Raw genomic sequence first — 10,653 nt, 5'->3', positions numbered from 1 at the left:
TCCCTGATGCGAGGGGGAGCATGCACCAGAACAAGCTGTACTAACCTTGCCCATTCAATGGTATGGTAGTAGGGTATAGTAAGAGGTGGGGGGTGCAAACAGCACACCAAAATACAGGCATTACTGATACGTGCTCTATCTATATGGGGCTAGTAATTAACAGCAAAGGAATTCAATAAACATGTTAAAGGTAAACACCTAGAGCTAAACCATTAATACGTAAAATGGACAGTATAGAAGGGGCTAATCTGTCTTTGTGTACAATCAAGATTTGATGTTTCTAAGGAGTCAGGAATTTTTCTCTTGTTCATGATGCATCAGCAATTTATTTTATTTATCAATAATGTATCTAGAAAGTGATATAATTCCACTTAGTACTTAGTTCTGTAAGTCTAATTTAGCAACAGGGGCAGAGCACTAACCCAGGGTCCAGGAAAGTAATGATGGAGGACAGACTGTGGCCTATAGTCCAGACAGGCTATAATCAAGACTGAAACTCTCACACTGTTTTCAGGCAGAGAACATAGAGTATAGACACAATGTTAAGTGAAGCCATTTTAGCTGAGGGCACTTAAAATGCATGGATTATGTTTTTCAGGTCCTTATCCATTAGGGGTTAAAGTTGTTTTAGTCCCAGCCAATAGAATCCATGGGGAGTGGTTTCAGTCACCTCATTAGAAACTCCCATGGGCTTCTAGACCTTTCCTTCCTGTGATTTCACTGATGCAGGAGCTCCCTGGAGACAGATAAGATCGTTTTTATTGCTTTAGCTTTCTATCTTTTCTAACTCCCTGTTTTCATCTTTTTCTGTTTAATCTCATCCTTCACCTTATCTTTTAACCCCCCTCGTTTTTCTTTTTCTTCATTTATTTCTCCTCTTTCTCTTTTTTCCTTCTCCCCCTCCTTTTTTCCCATTCCCTCATTCTTCTCCTCCCCTCTCTCAATTTTCTCTGTTCCCCTGTATTTCTCCTTGCCAAAAATGTCCAGACCTAGGAGATCAGCGGGCCCCCCTGCACGTCTGTCAGACGGGTCACAGCTCCCGGCCGGGAGTCTGCGCCCGCCTGTTACTTTATCCAGCTCTGCCCCCTCTAGTGAAGCGCTGGGAGCGCTGCCTGAAAGCGTGCATCCCAGCGCTGTTAATATTGCTGCAGGGGACTCCCCTGTCGCTGGGTCTCAACGGAGATCTGGGCAGGGGGGGAGGGGCGGCGCTCGCAGGTCCCGGGCTCCAGAGAGATCAGCGGCGCTGGCTGCCTCAGGGGACGCCAGCGCTGCTGTGCAGCATAGTCAGCAGAGGAGGAGATCTCCTTCTCCTACCTCTGCTAGGTCCAGCCAGTCCTCTTTTCCTCCTTGCTCTCCACCTCCCAATTTGGCAGGTCAGGTCTCCCCCAGGGCAGCAGGGGGAGAGGGAAGCTTACAGGCACTGGCTTCCTCTTACAGTTCCCCCGTTGGTAATCACCTGATAGCTGTGAATGAGGTAAATTTGGAGTCACAGCATGTCTCTGTTTCTGCCACAAGTCACAGACCCTGGTTACACAGCAGCAGTGGTGACAGTATACCTCAAATTAATATTATTCCCCCACTTATGCCTCAGGGATGGATCAGGGGTAGAGTGCGCCCTCATATGGCTCATAATGTAAGTTTTCAGCCCATGTTATCTTCTCAATTACACACACCCTCACCACCTCAGGTTGGGCCCCCTATACAGTATAATTTCATATCTCCAATACAAGCTGCTAATGTTCCTCTGCAGAGGCTTCCATATAGCGATTCAATCAATGTCGGGGGTCACCCCTCGGCGCTGGTTCAGTCTGGGAGCTTTCAGCAAAGCCCAAACACAACGCTTAGTCCATGGGCAAGACCAGCAGTAGCACAGGTGGAGGCGCCCCATGGGAACCTGCCTCCCTGGTCACTACCGTATCCTCCTCCTAATCCAGATAGGGTCCAGCGGCCAATGCAGAATTGGATGGCACCGTATCCACCTCCTTATGTTTCAAGTTATGGGCATGCTTCTAATGCAAGCATTACAAATATACCCGTCCCTGATCTCAATAGCTCCCCCTTTGGGTTTGGTTCCTCCCAAGATCTGGCCCGCCCACCAGCCCCAGGTTTTTCCTTTGGTACGCCTGTCCCAATAGAGTCGTTAAACAGCATTTCAGGAGTTAGGGTTAACCAGTCGTTTGTGTCTGAAGTAGCTAACATACATTCTGTTTCAGTGACGGCAGTATCGGGCGGAGGGGCGGCCGCGCCATTGCCAGAAGTTATCACAGTGACGGGGAGCTCTGCCTTACAGACGGAGCCAGCAGGGGATTCGGCTTCAAGAGAAGAAACATCAACCCAAGCACTTGCGTTACCAGGGACATCTGCGCAAAGTGGTGAGTGTGATTCTATTTTGGCACATCGTTCACATACACACAGTCCTCCTTTAGCTACCACTAGTGAAGAATCAGATGAGGAAGGTCAGGGTCCGCGTAAGCTTTTAAAAATCTTAACAGAGCATTTAGCGAAGCCCGCTAGGGTGACCCCTTCAGGCATAGCTCCACCCACGGCTTTAGGCGGTCCTATGGTACGATGCGACAATACAGCATTGTTAAGAGGCGTGCGTCGCAGTTCAAAGGATAGGATTGACAAAGGGTACTATGTCGATTTGTTTATGCTCACCTCTGCAGCCAAAAAAGAATTGCTGGCTGCCTGTGGTAAGGGAGGAATGGGTGAAGAAACTTATAGAACGTTCTCAAACTGGTTGAGGGGGTATTGTATATTCTCTGCCATCTATGTGGAGTCTAGACCGGACACCAGGGCGGATGTGTGGAGGTACCTACACCTGATTAATGATCTGTGGATTAACGCGGGTGGTACAATTTGGAGGCGTTACGATGAGAGTTTTCGTAGCAAGGCAAACAAAATGCATACTATCCCATTTGGGTGTAAGGACGTTGAGTCATGGATGGCACTGATGCTGCCAACTGAAGATGCTATGCCTCCTGTAGTACCTAGGTTTCAGAGCCAGGGGAGGCGTAGTACTCCCCAAAACAGTAAGAACAGATGTTTCGCGTATAACAATGCCTCGTGCGGAAGGGGTGACTCTTGTAGATATAGACACGTATGCTCCAAATGCCGAGGCAGTCACCCAGCTAAGGATTGTACCAGGCAGTCATCAGGAGTGGGTAGGGGCCGCGGTGCGCCAGGAGGTGCTAACTAAGGGGCCATCCCCTATTGATTTAAAAGTTCTAGATAAGTGGCTTAGTTTTTTCCCAGATGTTGTTCAAGCCCAGTGTCTATCCCAAGGCTTTCATCATGGTTTTCAGCTTCCAGTAGTAGGAGAAATTAGGTCATCATCGGGCAGGAATCTTAGGTCAGCAGTCTTGCTTCCTGATGTGTTGAAGGATAAGGTTATGAAGGAGGTTAGCTTGGGTCGTATGATTGGGCCTTTTGATTCCCCCCCAATTCCTGATTTGATAATTTCCCCTGTAGGAGTTGTCCCTAAGAAGGCTGCGGGTAAATACCGTCTAATACAGCATTTATCCCATCCTCCCGGTTTTTCAGTTAACGACGCAATAGATGTTAGCTTCAGTTCAGTCAATTACCAGTCCTTTGAGGAGGCCTTGACTTTAGTTAGGGGCTTTGGGCAAGGGGCTTTATTGGCCAAGTTAGACATTGAATCGGCATTTAGACTGCTGCCGCTTCACCCAGAATCTTTTAGATTCATGGGCTTTAGGCTACAGGACGGTTTCTACATTGATCGCTGTCTCCCCATGGGGTGCTCAGTGTCATGCGCTCTTTTTGAAAAGTTTAGTTCGTTCCTGCATTGGTGCGTACAAGCAGGAACGGGTCATCAAGGAATCGCCCATTATTTGGATGATTTCTTGTTTATAGGTCCCCCTTCATCCGCAGTGTGTGCAGACACGCTTTTTTCAGCTACGGCATTGTTCAAAATCATGGGGGTCCCAGTGGCGCATGACAAGACTGAAGGGCCTAACACATGTTTGTCATTCTTGGGCATAGAGATAGACACCATTGCAGGTTGTTGTCGTTTGCCTGAGGAAAAGATAAACAAGTTGGGGGCAGCGGTTTCTGAGGCGATTAGTTCACAGGGTAGCTCCTTGCGTCAGGTTCAGTCTCTTCTCGGATCGCTCAATTTTGCATGCAGGGTGATACCGATGGGACGTATTTTTTCTAGAAAATTGCAAATGGCCACATCAGGCTTAAAAAGGCCTCATGCCAGAGTACGCCTATCGGCGGAAATAAAGGGAGATTTGAGAGTATGGGCCAAATTCTTGCAGTCTTTCAATGGAGTGCGGATATGGCCTAAGAGACAAGTCTCGAATGTTTTGTTGGAATTACACACAGATGCCTCTGGGGCGAATGGTTTTGGGGCCATTTTTCAGGACGAGTGGTGTGCAGCTCCTTGGCCTGAGGGGTGGCGTCAGAGCGGTTTGGTGGCAAATTTGCTGGTTTTAGAGTTATTCCCAATAGTTTTAGCCATTGATCTATGGTGTCATAGGTTAGCGGGCCAGAATGTTGTTTTCTGGTGTGATAACCTTGGGGTTGTGCAGGCAATAAATCGCCAAAGCGCTACGTCATTGCCGGCAGTGAACCTTTTACGTAGACTTGTTCTGAAATGTTTGGAAAATGATATAATTTTCCGGGCCAGACATGTACCCGGAGAGGTGAATAAGGTGGCAGATGCGCTTTCGCGTTTCCAATGGCGCCGCTTTAGGGAGCTAGCTCCTTTGGCTCAATTAACCGGCATCCCTTGTCCTTTCTATGCATGGCAGTGGGTCGAGTCGGAATGATCGAGTTGGCGGAGTCATCCTTGGCGCAATCCACAAGACGTGCGTATCAGTCAGCGTGGAGTCAGTGGGAGGCTTTCTTACAATCCAGGGCCCCAAGTACATCAGGTCAGGCGGAGGAGATTTTAGAGTTTATGTGGGAAAGATATAACACGGGTGTTAAAAAGGCGGCTATGGCCTCAGCGTTAGCAGGCATTTCTTTTATGGCCAAATTACATTCAAAAGTTGATCCCACAAGAGGTTTTATTATTTCCAAGGCTATGAAAGGGTGGGCTAGAACCCGCCCTTCGGTTCCTGACTCTAGGCGTCCCATTACGGTTCCCTTGCTTAGGCAGTTGATTATGTCGCTTGCGGAGGTCACTTCTAGCTCCTATGAGTCCACTTTATTCAGCACAGCTTTTTCTATGGCGTTTCATGGAGCATTTAGAATTAGCGAACTTGTGGCTAAATCGAGAGTTTCCCTAGGTACAGCCCTTTTGGGAAAATATACTTTAGTTGCTAGTACGCAGGTCTCCATAAAAATTGCACGATCCAAAACAGATCAGTTTAGTAGGGGTCATTGGGTCACCTTGTCCCCTTGCAATGATACGAGTATATGTCCGGTGGCTTGGTGTAATAAATTTTCAGGAATAAGGCCTAAGGATAGCGAGGCTTGGCTAGCACACATGGATGGGTCTCCTTTGTCCAAGTTTCAGTTTAATGCCATTTTTAAAAGTGCAGTGATAAAGGTGGGGTTAGACCCAAAATTTTATGGAACGCACTCGTTCCGTATTGGAGCAGCTACAGCTGCTGCCATGGGAGGGGCCTCCGTACCCGATATTAAATTGTTGGGGCGATGGAAGTCCGATAATTATAAAAGGTACATTAGACCTTAAGGCAATTATATGCTCATGTTTTGCATATGTTATTTCTCTATTGTCTATACTTGGTTCTCTTGCTTTACTTTTATCTTTCTGGTTCTTATCCCCCCTCCTCCTTACTCTTCCCCCCCCCCCCCCCTTCCTCGGTAATCCAGGGCGAGAGCTGCTTGCCGTGTTCAACGGGGGCATGGAGGGATTTTTTCCCAATTTCTCCTACGGATTAAGGCCTGATTAGTGGTGAGCCTCCGGGGTTTTTTGGGTTGGTTCACCTTCATCTGGGTTACCGTTCCTTTACTTTCTTATCTGATTAAACCTGTTTAGGTTGGTGATATTTCCCGCCTAGGGGTGTTAAATCGTTTTGGGTTGGTACCTCATAGCTTATGTTAAACCATGATTGGTTGGTATGTTTGCATGTCTGTATCATAAATCACGCAGTGGTTGGTAGTCGGGCATAGAACCATAGAATTAATATATTGTCATGTTGGTGTAACATACGGTAAACCATGACTTATTTCCCACCTCCTGTTTAACCTTTAAAGGTTGGTATGTTTTCAAGGCACGTATAAGCGTCATATCGTATTCCCATTGAGCATATATATTCATCAATTCACCTCATCAGATTGGTAAAGGTAATACTGTTATTAGTGCCCCCTCCCCCTTAAAATATAAGTCTAATAGGTTGGCATTTATAGCCTCACATACGTAGTTCCCCTCTCTTTAGCTTAAGCAATTTTATTCATCATTGGCCATATTAGTCTTCTGGGCTATTAGATAAGCAGTTCTATCATATATTTAGTCATATAAACCGGTTGGTTGGTCCATTCTCCCCCCCCCCCCCCCCCCCGTCCCACATTTTCATACGAAGTTGGTATTAAACCTTTGCGGTTGGTTGCAAATATGGACAATTTGTTTAAAGTATGCAGGAGTCAGGGTCATTGCTCTTCAGAGCTGGTGTGTCTTGGTGTTATGTATGCATATAGGAGGAAAAAAGTAAAGGTTACAGGGCCTGTGTTGTCCCTGGTTTATATTCCAGGAATATTTTGGAATATTTGTTACAACTCCAGATCACCAATTCTTTCTATCTTCGGTTTACAGGCCTGAAGATAAACATTTGGATAATGGGACACTCATTTGTGTATTGGGCTTCAAAACATCATTTGGCGAATGAGTGGTCTAATTTCCCATGCCCGGTGGATATAAAAAGGATGGGGAAGAGGGGCCTTTGTTGGCCATTCCTGTTGTCTTGGTTAGAAGAGGAATTGGCAAAATCACAACATCCTGATATTATTGTTTTGCATCTTGGGGGGAATGATGTGGGGAAGACTAAATCATTGGCCCTCATAATAAGCATTAGAGAAGATTTACGTGCTATTCGGGCACGATGGCCTACAATTGGGATTTGTTGGTCCAACATTGTCCCTCGTTTATACTGGAGGTTTCCCATTCGCCCCTCTACGCTTACTAGATTACTAAGAAAAATTAATAGTGTTACGGGGAAACTGGTTAGAGAATTGGGGGGGGTAGAAATTTTCCACCCATCCATTAAGGCGGATAATACACACCTGTTCCGGCCGGACGGTGTTCATTTGAATAAAGAGGGGATGGGGTTTTTCATCAGGGAGATCTATGAGCAATTAGGTTCGTGGTTTTGTGCTCGTGGTGGCGGGCTGGGAACCCGTTGAAGGGTACCAGCTATGGTAGGAGAGCAGTGCAGTCAATGACTAGTCACAACGGTGGTTAGGATATTTGGCCGCACGTCACTGCCCCTTTCAAGTAACATTACTCTTGATCCTTCTGAGTGGAGGATCCCTTGGCGTGCTTTGCGTGGCCGTCAATGTTGAGTTCAGAGGGGAGCAGTCATGCTGACGCCTGTTTAACACCGGCCAATGTTAAGGGAGTATTCCTTGGTTTAGTTTGAATGCCATTTGGGCATTGCAGTATTTGGTTAGATGATTAGTTGTTTAGTTGACTGCAGTTTGCTCTCGCCACCACCAGGTGACTTTCATTTAATTGGTTTATGATTAATAAAAACTGCGACCTTTTGCCAAAGTAGCTATACGTGTCTGTGTCTTTATTTCATTAGATTAAGTAACACTTTTAATGTACAAAGGTTGGTAAGGTGCGTGAAGGAAAAGGACATTAGCCATATGCGTTTTATGTTAAGTGAAGCCATTTTAGCTGAGGGCACTTAAAATGCATGGATTATGTTTTTCAGGTCCTTATCCATTAGGGGTTAAAGTTGTTTTAGTCCCAGCCAATAGAATCCATGGGGAGTGGTTTCAGTCACCTCATTAGAAACTCCCATGGGCTTCTAGACCTTTCCTTCCTGTGATTTCACTGATGCCTCCCTCCCGCCCAGCTAGTTATTGTTTGATTTAACAATCTTTTTTACAGAGGAGGCGCAGTTGGTGGGAGAGCAGTGCAGTCAATGACTAGTCACAACGGTGGTTAGGATATTTGGCCGCACGTCACTGCCCCTTTCAAGTAACATTACTCTTGATCCTTCTGAGTGGAGGATCCCTTGGCGTGCTTTGCGTGGCCGTCAATGTTGAGTTCAGAGGGGAGCAGTCATGCTGACGCCTGTTTAACACCGGCCAATGTTAAGGGAGTATTCCTTGGTTTAGTTTGAATGCCATTTGGGCATTGCAGTATTTGGTTAGATGATTAGTTGTTTAGTTGACTGCAGTTTGCTCTCGCCACCACCAGGTGACTTTCATTTAATTGGTTTATGATTAATAAAAACTGCGACCTTTTGCCAAAGTAGCTATACGTGTCTGTGTCTTTATTTCATTAGATTAAGTAACACTTTTAATGTACAAAGGTTGGTAAGGTGCGTGAAGGAAAAGGACATTAGCCATATGCGTTTTATAATCTAAATAAGTAATTCTTTAGTAAACAAAGCTCCATTCCAGGGAATAACGGAGGTACTCAGAGGTGGTAGACTGTCCCTATTCCTGGTACCAGTCCAGCGTAAGGCTGGGTACACAATGCAGAACATTTCTCCCGATGCGATATCGTCAATGATTTTACCAACGACTGAAAGTCCTGATCAGCAGCTGATTCATGTGTACACACTATACACATTCTACATAATTTACCGTTAGATCTGTGCTCTTCATCTGTCATAACCATCGGCTGAAATGACCGTGACTCTGTAAACTCTGTGCAGATCTATGGACACTGCTGGTTGTGAGTGTGTACACACTGCAGGATTTGCCCAACATTGTTCCATCATTTATAAACATTTTTAGTCCAGTTATAAAATCGAATCAAAGCATATGATGTGCTAAAACATGATCATGGAAATGTACATACTAATGCGATAACAACAGTCGTTTATCGTGTAATTGGCCTGATATTTGGGAGGAAAACCCGTAGTGTGTACCCAGCCTAACTGTGGGAAAATCAAGCACGTAAACATGGATTGTGTAGGAAGTCTGTGAGTGGGTGTGAAGTTTTCCAGAAAACTGTATTAAAATAACCTTATCTAACGGTCTTATTAACACCGATGAGAACATTGGAGACAGTAACATTTAGCTGGTTTACAATGTGTTGACTTCCTGCTAGAGAACTATATAGTAAGGAGCAGACGGAATGATAAGATTGGTCAGTAGACAGAAGGATACATTTTGTACCATGAGGGAATCAATATTTTTCTGTGAAATGTGATGTTCAGGCATGGAAGATAAAACTGTGTCTAGACATCGGGAAAAGAGCTCTTTTTTTTTTCATTTATTGAATTTTGGATGACTATGGGATCCCCAAACACTTAGCGGGAATAAACACCGGAAATTTACTCATAGTAATTATCTGTAAAATATCTTATTTTTATTATTGCTGTTGTTTCCATCCATGTAACATCTTTTTTTAACCCAAATTAGGGGGGAGTGTGTGTCATGTGGGGCTAAGGCTTCTGTGTATACCGGTACGTTGTCTGAGATAGAACATGGTGTAAAAATGTAAAGTTCCTAGTTTGAACAATAAAAAAGAAATATACATATAAATAAACAACAATATTATATTATAATATATACTAATGATGCATATAACCGTGCAAAGAGCATGACATGATAACATGACTTTTGTGCAGCATTATAAATGTATTTACTTAAAGCAAAAATGTTTGTGGGATTTTTATTTGCCCATGTATATCTTCTCTGCATTTAAAAATGTGGGAAGCATCATTCCAGGGAATATATTGGCAGCTGATGTGTTGCAAATATAGGGGCATATTAAATTAGCTTTGCGGTACTGCAACATCGTGGATTTCCCTTTGCCACCCTATGGGGTATGCACGGAAATCCGCGATGTTGGGGTAATGGGACTCATGCAGCCGCGCATAATCACGAACTGCAAAGCTAATTGAATATGCCCCGTAGAGTATAATGGCCCCTGTGGTCTTCACCAGAGGACCCTGCAAGAAAACTCTGATTCTATTGTAAGGTGGCCACAATTTCCAAGGGCTTCTGTCGCTTGGTATCTTCAATTAAGTGAGAGGAGATCAGTCACCCTATAGTCAACAACAGGAAATTTTAAGTAAAAAGCTGGAATGCATCTGCATTCATGGACAGTGACCTAAATGATGAAAATAATTATTGTATGAAAAATAAGAATGATTATTAATGGAAATTCTGCTCAGGGAAGAAGATCCACCCAATTGTCCTGATGACTAGAATTACACTGGGCTGAAGGTGATGGGCTGAGGCTTAATTCCCACTTTATGACAGAATGTCTTGCAGAATTTTGAGACAAATTAGATGAGGATCTGACACAATTTCCACAGAAGATGAAAAATCTCTTGGATAAAAAAAATCTGTATTGGGGGGTCTCTTAAGGCGACAAACTGCGAGATATCAGAGAATTGGACCATCTCAACAGAGGTGACTGAATGTACTTTAGAGTGTGATAGGTCTATAGTGAAATCCACTGAAAGGTGAGTCCAATTTGGTTTGGATGGCTCTGACGGAGCTAGCAATGGTTCTGCAGGTGATTGATGGACGGAT

General features: G+C 44.7%; 1 protein-coding gene across 1 annotated transcript; it reads left to right on the top strand.

Moving 5' to 3' along the window:
• Window positions 1-620: 620 nt before the first annotated feature.
• On the top strand, window positions 621-8,467 carry LOC142140746 (uncharacterized). The gene is made up of 2 exons (XM_075198588.1): window positions 621-2,372; window positions 6,746-8,467. Exons 1-2 carry the CDS (start codon window positions 980-982, stop codon window positions 7,330-7,332), a joined length of 1,980 nt encoding a protein of 659 aa, XP_075054689.1. The 5' UTR covers window positions 621-979; the 3' UTR covers window positions 7,333-8,467.
• Window positions 8,468-10,653: the final 2,186 nt, after the last annotated feature.

Source organism: Mixophyes fleayi, chromosome 2 (genome assembly GCF_038048845.1).
Source record: "Mixophyes fleayi isolate aMixFle1 chromosome 2, aMixFle1.hap1, whole genome shotgun sequence".
In the NCBI taxonomy this organism is placed as follows: Eukaryota; Metazoa; Chordata; class Amphibia; order Anura; family Limnodynastidae; genus Mixophyes; species Mixophyes fleayi.
The sequence above is the reverse complement of the archived record's forward strand: the minus strand, read 5'-3'. Positions and strand labels throughout refer to the sequence as shown.

What these genes read in the sequence shown, in the direction of transcription:
- LOC142140746 (XM_075198588.1), top strand. Translation starts at nt 980, where the DNA reads ATGTCCAGACCTAGGAGATCAGCGGGCCCCCCTGCACGTCTGTCAGAC. An exon ending in AGGGACATCTGCGCAAAGTG is followed by an intron (nt 2,373 to 6,745) that starts GTGAGTGTGATT and finishes TTCGGTTTACAG; the next exon opens with GCCTGAAGATAAACATTTGG.